General features: G+C 43.1%; 2 protein-coding genes across 8 annotated transcripts in view; both read left to right on the top strand.

Annotated features, from left to right (window-relative positions):
* The window catches only part of Chek2 (checkpoint kinase 2), a 38,892-nt gene extending 21,271 nt beyond the window's left edge, over nt 1–17,621 (top strand). For 5 of the 7 annotated variants that reach the window (XM_013520376.1, XM_005396164.2, XM_013520374.1 and 2 more), the window contains 9 exons: nt 2,036–2,089; nt 3,865–3,926; nt 6,285–6,384; nt 9,007–9,093; nt 10,657–10,820; nt 11,036–11,151; nt 12,339–12,424; nt 15,558–15,638; nt 17,375–17,621. In XM_013520376.1, the coding sequence (XP_013375830.1) occupies nt 2,036–2,089; nt 3,865–3,926; nt 6,285–6,384; nt 9,007–9,093; nt 10,657–10,820; nt 11,036–11,151; nt 12,339–12,424; nt 15,558–15,638; nt 17,375–17,464 (840 nt within the window). In that variant the 3' untranslated portion in view covers nt 17,465–17,621. Of the gene's footprint in view, nt 1–2,035; nt 2,090–3,864; nt 3,927–6,284; nt 6,385–9,006; nt 9,094–10,656; nt 10,821–11,035; nt 11,152–12,338; nt 12,425–15,557; nt 15,639–17,374 lie in introns of those variants that run through there. The other 2 variants (XM_013520375.1, XM_013520377.1) reach the window with 2 other exon arrangements.
* A 4,853-nt stretch (nt 17,622–22,474) lies between these two features.
* Nucleotides 22,475–22,656, top strand: part of Ttc28 (tetratricopeptide repeat domain 28) — a 641,970-nt gene continuing 641,788 nt past the window's right edge. Inside the window, exon 1 of the mRNA XM_013520304.1 lies at nt 22,475–22,578. Coding sequence (XP_013375758.1) covers nt 22,475–22,578 — 104 coding nt within the window. The remainder of the gene's footprint in view (nt 22,579–22,656) is intronic.

Here is a 22,656-nt window from a genome sequence, read left to right as displayed (position 1 = left end):
TGGGCCTGTGGTCAGGCAATACATCATAGTGGGGAGTGTGTAGGGGAGCAAAAGTGCTCATCTCATGTTGCTCAGGAAGCAAAGAATGAGAGGGAAAGGAAGGGGCCAGGGACAAAATATACCCTACAAGGACATGCCCCCAGAGACCTATTTCCTCCAACAAATCTCTCCTCCTCAAGTTTCTTCCACCTCCCAGAGGCCTATTAAGCAATGACCTCTGAAAGGTACCCCTGACCACTGTCACACTGGGGACTAAGTCTTTGAAACATTAACCTTTGGGGAACGCTTAAGATCCAAACTGTAACCATCAGTAAAACAGCATTTCTTGGGCTTTCCCTGCCTTGCATTCACTTCTGTAACTGTCACTTGAACTCTGTACAAATGCTGTGAATGATCCTGGAGGCAAATTTGTAGATATTCATCCACAAAAAAGGAATGGTCTCAACTTTGTAATAATTTTCCCCATCATTTCTTTGGTTAGTCTTTTAGGTAATTCCCAATGAATTACTCTGCCCTTTTGGATGATAGAGCAATGAATATCTCAATATTCATGGGTTAGTTATAGATTTTTTTTTCTTTTTTGTGGTCCTGGGGATCCAGCTTAGGACCTCATGCATTCTGTACAAATGGTCTTACTAATGAGTTACATCCTCAGCCTTTAGTATAGATTTTTTTCTAAGTTAAGTTGTTTAAATTATTTCTATATAGTAGTTATTCATTTTATCACATTTTCTGTAATCCACATTTACTATATGGGTGATGTAGCCAGATGTATTGGTCTTTCCACATATGGCCCAAGAAAGTAATGTAAAACATAGCCTCTAATCATATTTCCCTTTGCAGCCAGCTGTTTCTGGCTATTATACTTTAACATTCCTTAAAGATTTTTTTTCCCCTAGACAATGCCATTCTCACATGGCAGGAAGAATTTCCTTTCTGTGTTCACTTTGTTACAGATCTTTTCCCCTGTGATTCTGGTTTGCTTTCCATTTTGAGAAGAAAATATCTCCCAGATCAAAAAAAAAAAAAACAAAAAACCTTAAAAGTAAAATTTTATTTCTTAATTTCACTGTACACATCATACCGGACTCCTTGTGACCTCTGTATTTTCAGCGTATGTACACCCTGATGTGCTAACGAGCCTTAACGGCTTACAGGAAGAGGCAGGCTTTTAAAATTAAACATCTGGGTTTTCTTAGCTGAGTCCATTTGACGTGAATGTGTAATTCTATATCCTCTTTGCTTGTGGAGGATGTAGCTGAGAAGTTGAGTTACTCGATTCATCTTTTGAAATTGTAATGGGGAACCGTGTCAGTACCCCAAAGCTTCCTCCCTTGAGAGTCTCAGTGGACACGTTAGCCTGTATTTGAAGGTGGAACTTGTTTAGCCTCAGTCATGAGAAATTTCACTTGACATGTTCTTCACACAGTTTAATCAAAGACTTTCTTTTCCCTGGTCTTCACTTATTTTATGATGTTTTTGAATGTAAATGCTTCCATAGCTAATGAAGTTGAGGGAGAGGCTACCAGTTACAGATGAAAATAGTGGAAACATGCTTATTTTTGGCAGCAGAAACTGGAATGAATAGCTTGTTTTCTGAGACTCAGTTGTCCTTTTTGTAAAGTGGGGACAATTATAGAGTCTATTTCATTTGAGGATTATGAGGGTTATGTGACATGATTCTTATACATAAAGAGCTTGGCAGGGCTGGGGATTTAGCTCAGTGGCACAGCGCCTGCCTGGCAAGCGGGAGGCCGTGAGTTCGATTCCCAGTACCGGAAAAAAACCAAAAAAAAAGCAAACATAAAGAGCTTGGCATAGGGCCTGGCTATTTATTGAATGCCTATAATTTGCTAACATTTTGCAAAGTAATTTTGTATGAGTTATTTAATTCATTGACCTCTGGGTCTTTGCTTCTTTGTATGAATAGAGCCTGGCTTGAATTCAGGCAGTCTTTACTAAATTTAACTATAAACATTTAAAAAATATTGGCTATTGCTATTATTGATAAACTTCGTTTTTCTCTTTATCAAAGGACCCAGCTCTTAATGTTGAAACTGAAATAGAAATTTTGAAAAAACTAAATCATGTAAGTACTTGTAAAATATGATTTATATGTAAGTTCATTCATCCCAAAATATAGGAAGTGGGTCAATTATTTCAATATGATAGAGCTAGTATTAACATGGGTTGTTTACTTTGTATCTATAGGTGCACATATACATGTGTCTAGCTGTCATTTAGCTTGGAACAGTGTTACTTCAAAATTTTGAGGGGCAGTACTGCATAAGTGTTTCATTATTTCATTAATAAATAATTATACAATATTTTTACTTAGTTCTTCTTTTGTTTGTTTTGTTTTGTTTTTTGAGACAGGGTCTCATTATGTAGTCCAAGTTGGCCTTGAATTAACTATATAGCCCAGGCTGACTTTGAACTTGTGAGTGATCCTCCTGCTTCAGCCTCCCGAGTGCTGGGATTATAGGCATGTGCCACCATACATGGCTTCTGTTTAGTTTTTGACTAAATTCTGTATCATGTAGACTTCATCAACTGATCATGTATGTGAAGACAATGCTAATCATAATAAATTCAAGTTTTGGGCCAGGGATATAGCTCAGCAGTGGAGCCCTTGCCTGGTAAGTGCAAGATACTGAGTTCGATTCCCAGTACCAAAAAAAAACCATACATTTTATTTGGTGTACTCTAAATAGAACCAAGGATCTCTAATAAGGACGTTAACATCCTGTCCTCACATCTGATCAGATGGTGTTCGTGACCCTGCTGGCTATAAATAATTCTTATCCTTGTGATAGGAGATTGCAAATTTGAGTGCAACCTGAGCCCAATTTAGTGACTTAGTGACACCCTGTCTAAAAATAAAAAAAAGAGCTGAAATGTAGCTCAGTGCAAAGGCCCTAGGTTCAGTCCCCACCAAGAAAAAAAAAATTCTCATCTTTTTCGTGCATTGATGACTTTGTCTCAGTGGAAGGTATATCTCAGTTCAAAAAGGTGAAAAGAAAAAGGGAAAGTGTAGTTTGCATCCTATTTTTCTTTTTATTGATTCCTTCAGTTTCTTAATTCATGAGTGTTTGTGAAGCCATAAGCTTAGAAGGCCTTGGAGTTAAACTTGTGACCACTGCAGATGTGTCCAGCCTCTGGCCTGTAATCTGCTTGCCTTCTTCTTCCTCTTCTTTTTTTAAAAACATAATAATAAATGTATTTTAAGAGGGAAGTTTTATTACTTATATATGAGCTATATTATGTATTTTATATGTGGCCCAAGACAATACCTCTTAACTTGGTGTAGCACAGGCAAGCCAAAAGGTTGGATAAGTTCTTATAAAATCTGAATGTCCCTCTTCTCTTGGAAAAATGGGAGGCCCTTATTACACAGGGTCCCATTCCCTGTGGTTCCAGTTATCTGGAGCCAAATAACCCTGCGGTCTGATAGCAATGATGCCGTTGCTCCCCATCCTGCCTACTTCCTTATTCATTCCATTGTCAGACCTCTTCAGGGTCATTCATGGTCCTATCTGCTCTAGGGCAGCAAGGAGGAGAGCTGGGAAGGGATCTGGCCTTCATTCTTAGTACGAAAGGCCTTCTTGTATAGGAAATGTGATCTAGTTCCTTACCGACATGGTGGCGTGGAGTGTTTCTTGCATGTTTGCACTGAGTCAACTAGATTCTGTTCTGCCTTCTTTCCTGCTTGAACTTCACAGCATCCAGAGGCAGGGGGCCAGATACCTGGTCTTAGCCTTCCTGACCCTCTGGGCTCATGTCTCAAATTCTATGGCAATAGTGGTTCCCTTCTTGGGAGGTTTTTCTCACTACTTTTCTTGGTTTCCTGTGTTTTTTTTTTAGCCTTGTATCATCAAGATTAAAAACTTTTTTGATGCAGAAGATTATTACATTGTTTTGGAATTGTAAGTAGTACATGCTTTGAATTTATATTTTCTTCCCTTTAAGTGCTCATATCCCAGCAAAGAATTGAATTGGTCCCCAACTTAAATTTCTTATGTTGGGGACCATGGACATGTATGTATATGGTGTGTGTGTGTGTGTGTGTGTGTGTGTGTGTGTGTGAATATCAATTCTAAAAACTCTCCAATGTTTCCTAAAGCAGTTAGTATGGGATTCCAGGACTTGTGTCTGAACCCAATTCAAACCTGGGTTTGAACTCCATGTATGACTAGCCAAGCACCCATGGGTGAGTTATTTCACCTCTCTGAGCCTAGTTTTCTTAGTATTAAATACATATATTATTGATACCCCAAGTGCAAAGTCCTTGTAAGGGTTAAGTGCTGTGGAATTGGAAAAGCCCCACAGATCACCTGGAAAATGTGAGCGCTCAGCCTTGGCTTGATAGTGTTATTTTGCAACTACGTGCCTGGGTGGGCCTTTCTGCTCAGGATCGTGGAACCTTGTCCTGTGGTCAGCTGAGTATCCTTCAGGGTCTTGTTACTTCATTGGCCTCCATGGTCTTGTTTTACCTGGTGTGACCAAAATACTTTCCTGTCTCCTTCCTGGGAGAGGTCTGTCTCATGTCAGTTCCTGCATAAATTTGCAATGTTCCTGGGAATGGTTGATGTGGCAGGAGAGTATGTTTTGTGGTTGGCTGGCAAACAGTGTTATGGAGGTTGACCATTAAGATTACATAATAAACAACAGTCCTGATCATAGCCCTAGGACATACTTGGATGGTCCTGTGGTACCTGGGGAATGTTGCTCCCAAATGGGAGACTGTTACTTGACTGGATCCGATTATCACAGTTTAATAATGGCAGCCATACAGTGACAGTAACTGATACTATGAATCAAATACTGCTGTAAGCACTTTATGTGTATTGACACATGTATCCTTTATAATAATCTTACAGGTTGCTTACAGGTTATAGGTGTGCTACTGCTTTTAGCTTTACTTAAAGAAAAGGAATTTGAATCATAGAGGGATTGAACGGCCTTGCTGAGCAATTACACTGGGCCAGGTACTTTACCTACATCAATTAGCTCTTAATTTTCACACTAGCCCTCATGGTAGATGGTTGTTTTGGTCACCTTCTCCATGGTGGGACATAATACCTGACATCTACAACTTAGAGGAAGAGAGATTTATTTGTTTTAGAGGTTTCAGTCCATGTTTAGCAGGCTCAAACACAGAAAGCAGCCTGGGGGAAGGGTCTGCGGCCAAGGAAAGCTGCTCACGTTATGGCACTCAGGAAGCAGAGAGGGAAGAGAGGAGCTGGGGAAGGAGAGATACTCTCAGGTCAGACTGGCCTCTAACCTGGCCACACCCCCTAGCAGGAAGTTGCCTGTAATGTCTCACTGGTTCAGTCTGTCACCTTCCAAAAGCTCCCCTCCCACAGCATGAGGCTCTTGACAGACATCTAGATCCAAACTATAACAGTGATATTATTCCCATTTCTTTTAAGCTCAGAGAGGTGAAATATCTCATCCAAAGTCCTATAGCTGGGAAGTGGTGGTGTTGGGATTCAGACCCCCATTGCCTGATTGTAAGTGCCTGCTTACTCTTCTGTGTTAGCTCCCAAGTCAGGTGGAGTTCATGATAAGAATGCAGACTGGTAGCCAGGTATGAGGATACTTGCCTGTAATCCCAGCAACTGAGGGAGGCTGGGGCAGGAGGATTGCAAGTTTGAGTCTGCCTAAGTAATTTAGTGAGACCCTGTCTTCAAAAGAGCTAGGAATGTGGCTTAGTGGTTGAGTGCCCCTGGGTTCCATCCCTAGTACTGTTAAAAAGGAAAAGAAGGGGCTGGGGATTTAGCTCAGCAGCACAGCGCCTGCCTGGCAAGCGCAAGGTCGTGAGTTTGATTCCTGGTACCAGAAGAAAACCAAAAAACAAAAAACAAAAAAAAAAAAAAAGAAAAAGAAAAGAAAACTCAGGGCCTTTTCTCTAAACTACATCCTCAGCCCTTTTATTTTAGTTTTTTGAAATACAGTTGGTAAGTTGCTGAGTTGTCCATGCTCGGCTTGAACTTGCAGTCCTCCTGCCTCAGCTTCCCACAGTGCTGGGGCATGCACCACTCTGCCTGGCCTGAGTTCAGATTTTAAAAGCTCTCCAACTATCAGCAGTGCCCACTGCATATTCCTTCTGTTCTCTTCTTTCCAGGTGGGCCGACTGATTGTAGAGGAAGTTTATTTGCTCATTAGTTTTAAAAATGGAAGTCAAAAGTGAATTAAAAATGTTTTCTTGTCTTAATGAGTTTTTTGCTTGTGCGGTTGTCTTCTCTCCAAGTGAGTTTCCTTGCTTTGCCGGTGTGTTTCAGGATGGAAGGGGGCGAGCTGTTTGACAGGGTGGTGGGGCACAAACGTCTGAAAGAAACTACCTGCAAACTCTATTTTTACCAGATGCTGTTGGCTGTCCAGGTAAGGGAAGCCCTCAATACTTTTGCCAATCTACTTTCTGTGATGTGAATTACTGCCTGAGTTAGGCAGTAACAGAGGGACTGGGGCTTAAAATTCAGAAGAGAGTCTGTGCGTTTGTTGTTCTGTTCTTGGCAAAAACATCCTACCTCTTTGACTTAGATGACAAAGCTCCCACTGTGAAATTAAGACATACTAGCAAAGGAGACTACAAGCTGAGATGTAGCACAGTGGTTGAGGGCTTGCCTGGCATGCACCAGCCCCTTTCAGTCCCCAGAACTTATAGGAGAAAGAAGGCAGTGGGGAGCAAGGAATCTAAAGAAAGGAACACATAGGCCCATTCTCCTCTCTAGTTTGGAGGTCTTTCTGAAGGAGCATTGATTGCTATACTGGCTTGATCCTTGTAGAAATGCCCCTTAGTTCTCAGAGTGGGAGCTGGGCAGGCCTGAGTCATGAGTTGGGCTGGTTGGGGATGGGTGGTTTGCGATTCTGTGGCAGGTGGGCAGGGCACACGCACAGCCTTCTCTCCTGAGGGTGTTGATGGAGGAACAGCTGGCGACAGTTTTCTTTGTGGGCATCACCATTTTCTAAACCCAGTTTGGGTCTGGTGATTCCCTGCCAGTTTCTTCTGAAAACCCACTTGGTGGGTAGCTGGGGCTCCAGCTCAGGGCTAGGGCACTTGCCCAGAATGCATGAATCCGTGGGCTTAGTCCCGTGTCCTGAAGACACAAACTGACTGGAAACAACTCCGTGCTGGAAGTGCCTCACGTGGGAGCAGCTCTGGGATTGAGGGAGATTTTTCTGGGGTTTGTCCAGCTGGATTTGTCTCCTGTGAAGTTCTCCCCAAATCTATTTCCTAGTGGAAGTTTTTGGGAAGAATTTTCCCTTAGCAGGGAAATATTACAGAAGGCTGCAACTATTTTGTTTTGCAGTGCTGGAGATTGAGCCCAGGGACTGATCCTTGTGCATGCAGGGCAAGCGTTCCACCACCAAGCTAGCCCTCCAGCACAAAAGCTGTTTTTTTTATGGCAGCTGTCACCTATCCAATGCTTGGCTCCCTTTTTCGTTTATTCCCTTCCTCCTTTAGACTTACTGAACAACAATAGGAAGGTGTTGGATATGGTACATTTCTGAGTCCTAACGCAGTATGACGTGATATATTGATGTTTTGTGTGTTTTAAAAAATTTTTTCCAGTTTTTTGAGACAGGGTCTTGCTCTGTAGTTCAGGCTGGCCTTGAACTCACTATATAGCACAGTCTGACCTCCAGTTTGCAGCAATCCTTCTGCCTCACCCTCCTGAGTACTGAGATTATAGGTGTGCGCCACTATGCCTCGTAATGTGTTCATTTTTATATGCTATTTCAGATCATAGAGTTTTCAAACATTAGAGTCAGGCTTTGCATCTAAGAATAGGTTAATTCTGGGTATTTGCACAGATAATTTCCAAATATATAAAATCATTTATTTATTTGGTTGGCTAGTTGGTTTTTTCCTTTGTTTTTTTTGGGGGGGTATCAAGAATTGAACTAAGGACCTTGCATTTGCCAGGCAGGCCCTGTGTTGCTGAGCTATATCCCTGGCTCTGGCTAGTTGATGTTTTGAGACAGGGTCTCAGTATGTAGTTTAGGCTGACTTTGAACTCAACTGTGTAGCTCAAGCTTGCCTCAAACTTGGAGCGATTCTCCTGCCTCAGCCTCCCAAATGCTAGGATTACAGGTATGTGCTACCATGCCTGGCATTTATTTATTTTTGAGGCAGGGTCTTTCTCTGTAATTCAGGCTGGCCTTAAACTTGTGGTGCTCCTCCTGCCTCAGCCTCCTGAGGGCTGGGACTACAGGCATGTGTCACCACACGCAGGTAAAAATATATTTTTAGGACTGGAATAACCAAATATATTATCTTGGTGGAATTTTTATGGTTATTTTGGTGTGTTTTCAAAATAATTTTCTATTACTCATTTAATTTTTTTTTTCCACTGTACTGGAGATTGAATCCAGGGAACACTGAGTTCAGTGGTAGAGTACTTACCTAGAATGTATGAAGCCTTCCATATATATAATTTTTGGTACAGGGTCTTATTAAGTTTCCCAGGGTGGTCTTGGATTTGCAGTCCTCTACCTCAGCCTCCCAAATAGAGGGGATAGAGACATGTGCCATCATACCCAGCTCAGTTAAATGTTAATTAGAGCTGGGTGTGGTGGTGCATGCTGTAATCCTAGCACTTGGGAGGCTGAGGCAGGGGAATCCCTGTGAGTTCCAGGCCAGCCCTGAGGTACATAGTGAGTTCAACGCCAGCCTGCATTACAAAGGTAAACCCTATCTCAAAAGTTTTTTTTATTTTATTAAGACAGATACCTTATATCTCTACCAATAGGAAGGAAATATTTATTTTCTTGAATTATAAATTATAAAAATTATCATTCTAAGTTGCTTTTTAAAATTTTTCTGCTGTTTAAGGATATTCAGGAAAGTTTATGAACTAACCTGTTTACCTAGCAGTTTTCTATGATTTCAAGAAATGTAATTATATATAAGAGCATTTAGTTCTACCCAGACTAAGATATATGTCTGTACTCACATATCCACTGTATAAATCTAAGGATCACACCTCCCTTTCTGTGTAGTACCTTCATGAAAATGGGATTATACATCGGGATTTAAAGCCAGAGAATGTTTTACTGTCATCTCAAGAAGACGACTGTCTTATAAAGGTAAGAAATTTATGTTCTACATGTGGCCATTCTGGTAGATTTCTTTTTTTTTTTTTTTTTTTTTTTGGTTTTGGTTTTTCTCTGGTACCGGGAACTGAACTCATGACCTTGCGCTTGCCAGGCAGGCGCTTTGCCGCTGAGCTAAATCCCCAGCCCCTTATTCTGGTAGATTTCTGCTCAGAAACTTTTTTAATTCATCAGGTTAAAAAATGAGAGCATAAAAGGGCTGAGACTCTGACCTTTCCTCTTTTAGCAATTACTGTAGAAATCAGATGGTACTGCTGTGCTTTGGAGTGTAATGAGTATCTGTGGAGCTTCACTGTGCACAAGCCACTTGTGAGAGAGGAGGTCTGAGTGGATGAGTGAAGGCACGTAGCCTGCCTTGTCTTCTTCCTCAAGCCTGGTTTCACTTTAGAATTGCTTATTAGAATTTTTAAAAGGACAAACAAACGAAAAGCACCCAGGCTGTACCTCAGAATCAGAGGGTGATAATATACATCTATATTTATATATTATATATTATGTACATTTATTTATCATATATTCATATATATATATATATTCCCCCCCCAAGCTCCCTAGATATTTTGTGGATAGTAAAGTTTGGAAATCTGAGGTCTAAAAAGAACCAGGGATAACTACTTTGAATCCTACAGTGTTTGTGGCAGGGGTTATAACTTTTGTTATAAAAAGTTATAAGGTTATAAAGAACCAGAGGTAAGTTAGGAGACCTGTGTCTTGAGGTTCTTATGCTCAGAGATTTATTCCAGTCTTGAACTCACTACTCAGCCCAAGGTCGTCTTAAATTTGAGATCCTCCTGCCTCAGCACCCCAGTACCTAGATTACAGATGTGTGGGGCCATCCCAGCTTCATGGATTTTATTTATTTTTTGGCTTTTTGAGCCAGGGACTCACTATGTAGTTTAGATTGGCCTTGAACTTTATGTAATCCAGGTTGGCCTTGAACTCTTGGTGATCTTCCTGCCTTAGCCTCCTGAGTGCTTGGATTACAGGCATGCACCACCACGCCTGGCTTGGATTTTATTGTAAGTAAAATTAAATACCTTAGCTTTCAAAGAGGAATTTGTAGCCATCGGGTGGTGGGCCACATGTGTAATTGCAGCACACAGGAGGCTGAGGCAGGAGGATCACTGCAAGTTTGAGGTCAGCCTAGCTACACTGTGAGATCCTGTCTCAAAAAATCCAAAAAAATACTGGGCATGGTGGCACAGACCTATAATCTCTGCACTTGGCAGGCTGAGGCAGGAGGATCCCTGTGAGTCTGATGCCAGCCTGAACTACATAGTGATAGCCTATCTCAAGGAGAAAAGAAAAGAAACCTAAAACAACCCTAAGGGTATGTATTTGTGGGTTTCAGATTAACTGAATGAGCTGTACAGTAAAAACTTCAATTTTTACATGTCTGAATTTACATGTCTTTATATGTAAGATTATATATCACTTAAGCATAGTGACAATTATAATTATATAATCTAATTTGCATGTAGATTATAATTATTTTATGAGATTGTTAAAAATGATTTCTTTTGTCCTTAATTGTAGATTACTGATTTTGGGCAGTCCAAGATTTTGGGGGAGACCTCTCTCATGAGAACTTTATGTGGTACCCCCACTTACTTGGCTCCTGAGGTTCTTCTTTCTGTTGGGACTACGGGGTATAACCGAGCTGTGGACTGCTGGAGTTTAGGAGTTATTCTTTTCATCTGGTAAGAAAAGTTTTTATCACTTCACTCTGTGGTTGGAGGTGATTAGATGAAATCATAAATGTGTCCAGGTAGAGAGCTTAACTTAGGTCATTTTTTGGTCATTGATTTAAAGAAAAACCTGAGTTTTTGTTATGCTGAAAAAGAAATCTATACATTGGAATGCTGCTGAGAATACCACTTGATTTCTTTTCCTTTCTCTCTCTACCAATGTTAAGCCTTAGTGGGTATCCACCTTTCTCTGAGCATAAGACTCAAGTGTCACTGAAGGATCAGATCACCAGTGGAAAGTACACCTTCATTCCTGAAGTCTGGGCAGATGTCTCAGAGAAGGGTATGGATACGAAAGGGTTAAGAATTTGTGGTTTATTAAAATGCGAGTGTGCTGTTGGTGGGAGTTTCTTTTCCAACTCTATGGTGTTTTCTCCTGTTGACTCTGTTCTTAGTTTCTGTTTTGTATCATTTGAGCAGAGGAAATTATGAATGTGGGTTCCAGAATCTAAACTCAAGTCCTGGGTGTGGTATTTCCTAGCTGTGTGACCTTAGGCAAGTTATCTAACCTCTCTGAGTCTTCATTTTCTTTACTTGTAAAGAGGCTTTCAGAGACCCCTGCCAAAGGACTTTTGTGAGGATTAAGTATAATGTACACAAGTGCTTGGTACCTACCTGTTTAGGGTACAAAATAAATAACTTTTTATTATAAGCTTTTCTTTGAGTAAATAGAATGTAAAAGGGCAACATCATTAATTACCTGTATTTTATAATTTAAAAATGCAAACTTGTAACTCCCTGAAGAAAAAGTATATTAAAATAAAATGTCCAGTAATGTATTATAGGTGATTCTGTGAAATGTCAGAATGTTTAAGGCATATGTTTCATTCTTCTTTTTTGTTTTTTTGAGACAAGTTCTCGTTAGGCAGTTCAGGCTGTCCTTAACTTGCTGTGTAGCCCTGGCAGGCCTCCAACGTGCAGTGATCCACCTGCCTCAGCCTCCCGAGTGCTGGAATTACAGGTGTGGCCCACCACACCTGGGTAAATGTCACTATACTTAAGGAATAGTATTTTTGCAGTATGCAAGTTAGCCTGAAGTTGTTGCTTACTGCAGTTGTCAGGTTTTTTTTTCTGACAAGCCTACAATTCCGGGGAGCTCTCTCTGGCTAAGGGATTCACTATCTATCTGTGGGTCTCAGGAAAGTGTATCTGTGCATTCTGATTATCAGAGAACTGGGCGGAAGTCAGTTTTTAATTAGTCTGAATGTGAGTCCAGCAACGAGAAAGGAAACAGGGACCTGAGAGCTTATGTTGACCCAGCAGGGAAAGATGGAGGCATTGTTGTCATTCCCGGTGCTGAGAGTCCTCTGAACACACAGCGAGGAGGATTGGGAGGTGCTGTCCACTCTCTCTGCTGACTCCATGACCATCTTCTCTTTCTGGATGGTGGCCTGTCATTCTTTCATACTTTTATATTGCTGCTTTTATGTATTTATCCTTTTTACTTTGCCCAATTCTCTTTCACTTTAGCTCTGGACCTTGTCAAGAAGTTGTTGGTTGTGGACCCGAAGGCACGGTTTACGACAGAAGAAGCGTTAGGTCATCCCTGGCTTCAGGTGGGTGTGGGGTGGTGTCCCCTTGTATGAAATGAATGGGAAGCCCTTGACCAAACTTCCTGAGTGAGGTGAGGAAGAGCACAATGAGGAAGAGTGCGGAAACACAAACCTTTTGTGTTGCTGGTTCTGTTTGTGTAACTGTTTTCTATCAAGTGTAGGGTATATGGGGTGTGGTGGGTGTTTGGGACGTGCATCCCTTCTCCTGTTATCTATGGATGTGGGATGGACACACTCACTTTGTGGCTTGCTCTGGTTCCACTTGGCTGCCCTGAGCTTAGTCTGATTGTGTGTTTTGAGAGATTGTTCTGAGTCCACCCCCTCCAGCAGGTGGGGTGGGCTGAGCTGCATTCCAGCCATCCTCTGCCTTCAGTCAGGGCAGCTTCCCAAGAGAGAACCCAGCTGTTTTGGAAGCCCACTTGACTGGGTAGAAGGGGTCCCACTTTGTGCTCCTGGGGAGTAAGCATGCCATTAGTGTGGGCTGTCACCTGTGCCTCTCCTGTCTGCGTTACCTCTGTGTTTATGCTGTGAGTTGTGGCCGCCGTTTGATCATTAGCTGACCTCATTCAGAGCTGTCAGAGTTGTACGCCCTGGTGTCTTCGCTCTGTTCATCTTTGGCTTTGGAATTAGCTACAGCATCGGGGAAATTTTCTGATGCATGTCTGATATTTTGTTCCGAACATTTCTACGCAGCACAGCCGGCCTCTTTCTGTTAACTTTCTTTTGGTCTCTTTGTATTATGTGATGCTGGGCTCAGATAGCTTGACTTAGAAGCAGTTACTCAGGGGATATTGGTCCAGGAATTCATGGGCAATCCAGCCTGGGCCCCTGGGAAGACTGTCCCTATTCTCTTTTGCAGTCCTGCATACCTAACAGTTTTGCTCAGGCCAGCTCAGGTTGAGAACAACAAATCCTTAAAAGAAAGAAAGAATAAAAGGGGGATGGGAGGTGGGCAGATGTGTGTTTTGGATGTTGCCCTGGAAACTGCAGTCCCCCCGGAAGAAATCTGTCAGATGATTTAGTATTTAATAGACCACACAGATTTAAAACAGCAGGACCTTGGAGAAAATGAGTTTGGAAACAAAGGGTGCCTTTGCATGTGGGGATTTGATTTTCATGGAAAAAGAGAAACACGCCTCTTGGCTCCTTTCATGTGTCCTAATAGGGAAAGGCTTGGGGGTCCACTGTAGAGGTAGAGGAGCTGGGTTAGGCTTGGAAAAAATGGAGCTGGCCAGTGAGGTTTGGGAATAGTGTTCACGTCTGCCTGAAATTTACGAGCCACCAGAGTCTGTTATTCAGAACCAAGCAAAAGGTGAATACAGCATTCTCCTGTGAATGCTCTTTTGTACACATTTTTTGCAGCCAAAGGTGGTGTGAAGGAGAGGATGCAGATTAGCTGTCTACCGTATGTGCGAGTGCAGATTAGCTATCTGAAAACAGTTATTCATAATGATTAGGTTTTACTTATTTTTGAAAGTATCGTTAAGTACTCCGAAGATTTTGCGAGTCTGGCAGTGGGCTGAGCATTGGGAATGTGAATTCTTGTGTCTGTTATATTATTAACATTGTCCAGTTAGGGGAGAATTTCTTATATCCTCTTTCTGCTTTATGTTTATTAAAATAGAGATTCCTTCTTTCTTGATCTTTGAGGGATAGTATAATTTAATTTTATTTAATGTTTAATTTATTTAATTTTAACATTATTTTTTGGTTTTTGGAGACATGACCTTACTATGTAGTTCAGGCTGGCCTTGAACTCACTATGTATATGTAGTTCAGGCTGACCTCAGATTTGTGGCAATCAACTTGCCTAAGCCTCCTGAGTGCTGGGATTACAGGTGTGTGCTACCATACTGGCTTAATTTTTTTGAGTAGATTGTGGATCTCTCAAAGGAAAGATGTTACAGATACACTGTGTTACCTGTGTTAACCATAAACTTTTTCATATTATTGCTAATTGATGACTTATAGACATAGGCTTCCATAGATTCTATGTTACTCTGGCCCCACTAAAGGGCTCTGGCAGAAGGGCAGAAGGAGGTGAGGTAGATGGAGGCTGTGACATGAATGGGTATGGGGGCAAAAGAGGGGTGACTTTGGAGAGCGACACTGCATGAGAAGTGAGATCATAAGGCCTCTGAGAGAGCAGAGTGGGGAATCCAGCCGTGGTCGGTGTTGCCAAAATCGGTGTGGGGGCCTCTGCCAAGTGACTTAGTAAGACAATGTGATGGGAGCTGCAGGTGGGTCTGGCTGCTAGGTAGAGGAGAGATGAACTCATTGCTGGTCTTCCGGCACTGTCATTTTGCGCTATGCATGAATTTGTGAATGTTGAAGGCCTGTGTTCCTGTGTCTAACCATCATGGTACATTTGGCTTAGTGGGAAGAATAGAGAGGAGGTGGGGTTGGGTTGGAAAGTACACGAGGCTTTGGAATCCTACTGCTGTGGGTCTGTTCAGTACCTGCCACTTGTGAGAGACCGAGGTTGGCTCCTGGCTACCCCAGTGCCCACTTCCCTACTATAAATGTTTTGCATTTCCAAAGATGGGGTGAACAGTACCAAATGCACATCCTGGAATGTGTAGTATTAGGCATCCTGGTAGGTGGGACCTGTGAGCAAATACATCTGGGCAAGCATTCTGTTTGCCTCCCTCCAGCCCCTAGCATGAAACACCTGTAATGCTCTGCCCTGTTCACTGTTGTCCTTTCTTGTTAGACCTGAGCTTGGGATACTGTGGGCTTCAGGTCCTTTTGGCAACTTGTACAACACATGCTGGATAATTTTCTTAGGGTGTTGAGTGAGTTAGGATGGCCTGGGTCACTGGCCTCAGTGGTGGCAAAGGGAGGGAGGGATCTAGAAGGATTCAGGAAGCTGCATGGTATTAGCTCCACACTTAGGCCTCCTGATTGTCATCTCTCTCAGGACCTGGGATGCTGGGTTTAAAGTCTCAACTGCTAATGTTTGCAGTTCTCTGACCCACTGAGAGCCCTTGGGCACATGGCCTTGGGTCAGCCAGTGCTGACTGAGCACAGACTGCTCTGAGACCACTGCGAGGAGACAGGTGAGCAATAGCCCTGTCATCATGGGGTCTTCCTTTCCGTCGTGTACCGCCTACTTAGGTTTTTAATTTCTTCACAGGATGAGGACATGAAGAGAAAGTTTCAGAATCTACTGGCCGAGGAAAATAAGCCGTTGGCTGTACCCCAGGTCACGCCCCAGGTATTCCTCTTAATGACCACTAAATGTAAATTAGAAATCTAGAAAGTCATACACACCTGTTATCCCAGCACCCTGGGAGGCTGAGGCAGGAGGATCAAAAGTTTGGGCCCTGCCTGGGCAACTTAGCAACTTAGTGAGACTCTGTCTCAAAATTAAAAATTGAAAAAGGACTGGAGGTGTAGCTCAATGCATAGACCTTGGGTTCAATCCTAAGTGTGTGTGTGATTTATAATGTAGTAGATACTTTGTTTCTTCTTAGCTGCTCCAGCATCTTTATAAGATTTAAGTCAGGGGATCTTAAATGCATTAGAGGAGCACAGCTAGAGGTTGTCAAAAGCTTTCCTGCAAGGCAAGATCGAGCATTCTGTTAGAGCTTCAAATTTAAATTTGTTGGAAAATGTAGCGGGGCATAGTCACACACACCTATAATTGTAGCTCTTGGGAGGCTGAGGCAGGAGGGTTGCTGCAAAATTCAAAGCCAACCTGGATTACATAGTGAGTTTAAAGCCTGCACTACAAAGCAAGATCCTGTCTCCAAAAAAAAAAAAAGAAAATTTAAGATTTGGGCAACGGGTTGATTTCTTGATTATGTTTTTCTTCTCAGTTTTTTGTAAGTATAAATTACTGTCACTCCTATCCTCCTGTTTCTTTTTCTTGTTTTGTTGTTGTTATAGTGCTGGGGATGGAACCATGGTCCTTGGGCATGCTAGGCAAGTGGTGTACAACTCAGTTACATCTCTGGCCCTGGAATTGTTTTTATTTGGTGAATGATGTCTCTTCTTTTTTTCTACTGTTCTCTCCTAATTTTATAAGTGGGGAAAGAACTAAAGCACAAAAGATTATCTTCCATAAAAGAGCAAGGTTTTGGGGGATGGCTTCAAATAGAGGGTTTTTTTTTTTTTTTGAGACAGGGTCTTGCTGTGTAGTAGAAGCTGGCCTTGAACTCGCTTATGTAACCTAGGCTGGCCTTGAACTCACAGTGATCCTCCTGCCTCAGTCTCCTGAGTGCTGAGATTACAGAAGTACGCCACCACACCTGGTCTTTTTGAGATGGGGTTTTGCTATGTAGTCCGGGCTGGCCTTGAACTCACTTTCTAATCCAGGCTGGCCTCAAACTTGCAATGATCCTCCTGCCCAACTTCCCAAGTGCTGGGATTACAGGTGTGCACCACCACACCCGGCCCTGGTAAACCCATTTTTAAGCTGCAAATATTTTAAATCAAAAATGCATTTAATACACCTAAACTATTGAACATCCTAGTTTAGCAACACAGTACACAGTTGTGTATAGGTTTCCCCTCTTAATCTCGAGAGTTTCGTACTGCATATTGCTAGTTCAACAAAAGATCCAAATTTGAAGTTCATTTTCTACTGTCTGTGTAATGCTTGTGCATCACTGTACGTGCAAAAACTCAAAGTCAAGCTGGGCGTGGTGGTGCATGCCTGTAATCCCAGCACTCAGGAGGCTGAGGCAGGAGGATTACAGTGACTTCAAGGCCAACCTGAATTACAGAGTGAGACCCTGACTCAAAAAAACCAAAAAAATTCAAAGTCAAACTGTGTGTGCATCATTAAGTGGTTAGAAGCCACAAGGGAGAAAAATGACAAGTAGATAAACTTGTCCAAGTCCAGAGGGCTGTTACGCCCCCACTTTACTGGCAGCATTTTAGAAATCTTTGATAGAAGCTGATGGTTTTCTTTTTGACATTTCTCCCTTTTTCTCTCTTTATTTGCAGCCTTCCACTAGTCGAAAGCGACCTCTCGAAGCAGAAGCTGGGGACGTCCAAGCCACAAAGTACCGGGCTGTGTGTGCTGCTGTGTCATGAACACTGATTGGAACGTGAAAGAAATGTCTCTTCTTTTACTCTGCTGTCATCTTGTTTCTTTAAGTCTTTTTTTTTTTTTATAGCTGCTATTTTAATTATGGGAATGAGTGCTTTTCTACAATCATTGGTATACAATTAAAAATCTGGTGGAACTTGGGCTTTGTGCTTATGATTGATGCTTGAGTTCTGAATGCCTTTTTTTTTTTAAGTGTTAGAAGTTATTGTGTGCCTTTCATGTGGAACCTTACCTTGACAGTTGTTACCGGGCTGGTTTCGTAGGCTGCCACCCTCTTAGTCTGTGAGAGCTGAAAATGAACTCTGAGGGCCCCTTAGAAGGTCACTGAGAAGAGGCAGAGGGGGGTTCGGGTAGAGTTTGTAGTGGCAGCTGCCACCAAGCCCAAGAAATGGCAGGTACCTTGACGCATATGTCATGGGCCAGTGTTAAATTCCCTTCCTCACCCCGTTAAAGATACATTTCCACTGTCTTTGACATTTTAGCACTGAGTAAGTTGGCAAATTCAGTTTTTCTCATTTTAGGAAGGTGGTAGGGCAGTTCTACTATGTATTATCTGTAAATGCTCATTTCATTCCTGTAACCTTTTTTTCTTCTTTTTTTGAGACAGGGTCTCACTATGTAGTCCAGACTGGCCTTTAACTCTCTTATGTAGCCCAAGCTGGCCTCGAACTCACAATGATCCTCCTGCCTCAGCTTCCCGAGTGCTGGGATTACAGGTGTGCACTACCACGCCCAGCTTTCATTCCTGTAACCTTATACATTGATATTTCAATGTTAGATTTTCACAATAAGGGGATAGAGGGAAATAGAAGGAGGCTTTCAATTCATGTTTGTCTTTCTGCCAAATGAGATATAGGTGACTCATTTTTCAAAACTGTTTGGATTTTAGACATGGAGGTCAGGTGTGTGGGCATGTCATGTTGACCTAGTAATGATTAGGGAGTCTCTGTGAAGCCTACTTTTGGCTGTTCTTGTCCTCACAGTGATCATATAAGCGAGGTCTTCCAACCACTCACATTTTATAGATGAGGAACCCAGAGTTAGAGAAGTAAGGTAATTTCTTCCAGCATCACACAGTTGGTAAGTGGTAGTGCTGGGACTCAACCCAGGTCTTGTCTACTCAAAAACTAATACTGCCTTCTCACTTTTATATTCAGATTCAGGGATGTTCACTCACACTGACAAATCTCATAAGAGACTGATGTTGAATCCTAAATGCCAGTCTGGTTAATTATAAAGAACACGAACTGCCAAAAGAAGCATTTTCTTGTCTGCCCATCAAGTTTATTCAGTTCCTGTAGGCTGGCTGCAGGGATAGCGCACTGATGTGTGGAAGTTGGAGTCCACTTGTTATTTCATGGGAGAGATTTGTTTCAGAGACAGATGGCTGGGCCTGGGAGCTGTCGGGTATACAGGCAGCTCTAATAGCTGGCTCCTGTTTGTCTCTTTCTGATCCATTGATCATATCCTTTTCCTGTCCTTCTCTTTTCAGTACTCAGGGTGGAACCACATCCTCCAGCCCTTTTTAAAATTTTGAGACAGGGTCTCCCTAAGTTGCTAAAGTGCTGTTATCTACTCTGTGATTCTTGGGCCTCAGCCTCCCAGAATACTGGAATTATAGGCATGTGCCCCCATACCTGGCTGTGATTTGCCTCTTTGGTAACTTTACCTGGCTGGTGTTAGACCACATTGTAACTCACTGGCTATGCCATGGATTGAGCACCATGGTTCAGATGCCCTTTGCCTTCCAGGACAGAGTCAAGAGCACACAGCTGTTGACCCTGGCACTAGGGGAAGTGAGTTTGCTAATTGGAAGGGTGTACAAGCTTTCTGAGGGGAACTAGTGGGGATTTAGTTGGTTTGAATATTTAAAGGAATGAGGCTGAGATTGCCAGGTTAAGTGGGCTTTGGCCCATTTGAAATAATGTGAGGCTGTGTTTTTGTTTTTTTAAGGGTGTTTTCCTTGTTGGGGTAGAGTTCATCAGCTCTTCTGTGTCCATAGCACTGTGTCTTAGCTCCCTCTGATACCTGCCATGGTATGCTGAATAATTGCCCTCAGTAAGTGTCCTCACCCTAATCCCAGTACCCAGGAACATCTTACTTTACATGGCAGAGGGGACTCCACTGAAGTTATTAAGGATCTTGAGACAGGACTATTAATTCCTGTCTTACTCCTCGGGCCCATATTGCAAGGGTCTTTTGAGGAATGCAGAGGAGTGAAAATGAGCCCAGATAGTGATGTGATGACTGACACACTGATGTGATGACTCCCCCATCCAAAGAGTACAGCGGGCCACTGGAGGCTGAAAAGGCAAGGAAATGGATTTTCCCATGAGAACTCCTGAAGGAATCAGCCAACCTTTTATAGCTTTCTGACCCATAGAACTGTAAGAAAATTTTGTGGGTTTTGTTTTTGTTTTGTGGTTTTGTTTTTGAGACAGGATCTCACTATGTAGTTCAGGCTGGCCTTGAACTCCCTATGTAGCCTAGGCTGGCCTTGAACTCACCACGATCCTCCTGCCTCAGCCTCCTGAGTGCTGGGGTTACAAGCATGTGCCACCATGCCCGGCAGTCTGATTTCTTTTGGGAGGAACTTTTTTTCCCTATTCCTCAAAGTCATGGTGTGTATGTGTATGTGGGTCAGTAGTAAAGCTGAGTGCCTGCTCCCCACTACAGAAGCTGAAGGGGTTCTGTAGAAGTTTCTTCTGCTATGGGACTCCTTCCACTGGCCTCTTACCTGGAGGACTTGGAAACATGAGCAAAATGGTAGTGGAGTGGCAACATCAGTGATGGGAACAATATTGTGCTAACCCGAGCTCTATGCTTCCTCATATTACCTTTGGGTGGGTCACTTAAAATTACTGAGCTTTTGTTTCCTTATGTGTAAAATGGATGCAGTAAGTGTACCAAACCTCTACTGACATGGTGAAGAGTCAGTGGAAGATCCACAAAGTGCCTGGCATATGACAAGGGGTTCTTCATTTGTTAGCCTTCATTAGTGGGAGAGCCACATGCCTAAGCAGAGGGAGGCAGAAAGTGCTTCAGCAGGAAGTAACATATTGTCAGCTCTTTTTCTGAGTACTTGTATCATCACTGGGATGCCTTTGAGTAAGCAGATTTGGGAAATGCCAAGCCTGAGGTGGGTGGTGGGGCAGAGGTGGAGGTCATTTTCCTGGGGGTAAAGTAACACTCCCTTTTGTAGAATAGGCAGGTAGCTCCATGGTGGATGCCCTGCCTACCTACATAATGGTGCACTTGATAGTTTTTATTTGTGCCAGCCTCTGCCCAGTGCTTCATGTGGTAATTGTTTCCCTATTTTTCACTGGAAGGCATCCTGCTTCTTGTTTCTTCCCATGTCCTGGAGGGAATGACCCCAACTCCTGTACGTATACTAGTCAGGTCTAGCTGATCTTATTGTGACTGGCTCAGATATGGGCATGTGGCCCACACGGGACCAATAAAAAACTCTGGGACTCTGGCTGGAACTATAGCTTGAATATCTCTAATCAGAATATTCAAGATGCTCCAAAATCCAAAACTTTGACCGCTGACATTAGGTCATGTGGAAAGTCCTATATCATGAAACTGCATGAAAAAATTATTAAAAATATTACCGCATATAATATTACTTTCAGCCTGTGGGTATAAGATATATGAAACATAAATGAATTTTTCATGTTTAGATTTGGGTTGCTTCCTCACCATATCTCATGTTTGCAAATATTGCAAAATCAAGAGCTGAGACTCAGGCAGGTGTGGCGCATGTCTGTAACCCCAGTGCTCCTAGAGAGGCTGAGACTGGAAGATGGACAGCGAGTTTAAGGACAGCTTGAACTGCATAATAAGGCTTCGCCAAAAAAAGGAAAAAGATCTGAGACACTTGTGAAAATTTCAGATAATGGACGCTCAACCTGTACTGGGAAGCAGCCTCTGCTGTCTTCGGTAGATGTAGCTAGGAGCTACATGGCCACTACGAGGAAAGAACTACATGAAGATGAGTAGCAAGACCCAAGACAGACTGGAGACTGAGTTTGGGTTGAACTCCCAGATCCAGCTATGCCTGAAGCAAGGCACCACTCAGGACTTCTCAATTATGTGATCAGGTGTGTTTTTTTGTTTTGTTTTGTTTTACTCCAGGTTGGGGTTTGTGTCAATTGATCTGAAAAAGGCCAGACTAATAAATACAACCATTTACAAGTTCTAAGAGACTCTTGAAGACTCTTGTTTTCTCTAGTAGGGAAAATGTTCACTTCTATTGTTCCTCTGCCAACTTTAGGGTTTTTGGAGAGGTTTGAGAAAGAGTCCCCGAAACCCCAAGGTTGGGTGAACCCCTCCCGGCTAATTATACCACAGGGGTTGGGAGCAGAGCCCCTTTCAGTAAACTTTTAGGATTCTCGGATGGATAGGACAGGGATTACACCAGTGAATCTCAGAGAGCCTGTGTGCCAGGCATTGTGCTAAGGGAAGTGCATATATCTCCCTGCGCATTAAGCTCCCTGAAAACTCAGGCAGCCCTGTGAAGTACTGTCCCTCCCACTTTCCCGTTTGCAAACGCGAAAATCAAGGCTGTATGGCTCCATCCAGTGATCTGCTCGCGGTTTCCCAGTTTTCAAGAGGTAGCCAGGATTTGAACTCTTCTAGAAAGGCCTTGCTTCTTAACGACTAAAACTACTTCAGAGGTTCTGTCAACTGGTGACCACCTCATAAGTGCCATGCACAGTGCTGGATCATTTCACCGAGTCCATAGGTGAAGGAGAAGCAGGCCTCGAAGACCTGACCCTAGTCACACAAGAGGAAGTGGAGATGCAGGTTCTCAATTGAGTCCGCCTCTGCCCAGCCTGCCGGCGTTCACTGTCCCACCTCCACTCGCGCACGTGTCTGCACAGCTCTAGCATGGGATCCCACCAACTCAGGGGCGTCCTTCCCTTGGCACTTCTTGGGCTGACCACCGCCCTGGGCCCAGCGTGGAGGGTGAATAAGAAGGGGCTCTGCGCATGAAGGCCAGAGGCTGGGCCCGGGTGGTCCGCAGTGCGGCTGGCGGCGGCGCAGAGCAGGGAACTGCGTGCTTTGCAGCACCGGCCGGACAGGCGCGGCGGGGGTAAACGCGACGCCGGGAACAGCGACCCGCAGCAGAGAGCCCCAGGCGGGGCGCGCGGGAGGGGGCGCGGCGAGCGTG

The sequence above is a fragment of the Chinchilla lanigera genome, unplaced genomic scaffold (assembly GCF_000276665.1).
Source record: "Chinchilla lanigera isolate Chin_1 unplaced genomic scaffold, ChiLan1.0 scaffold00054, whole genome shotgun sequence".
NCBI classification, from domain to species: Eukaryota; Metazoa; Chordata; class Mammalia; order Rodentia; family Chinchillidae; genus Chinchilla; species Chinchilla lanigera.
This window is presented reverse-complemented; position numbering and strand designations above follow the sequence as displayed.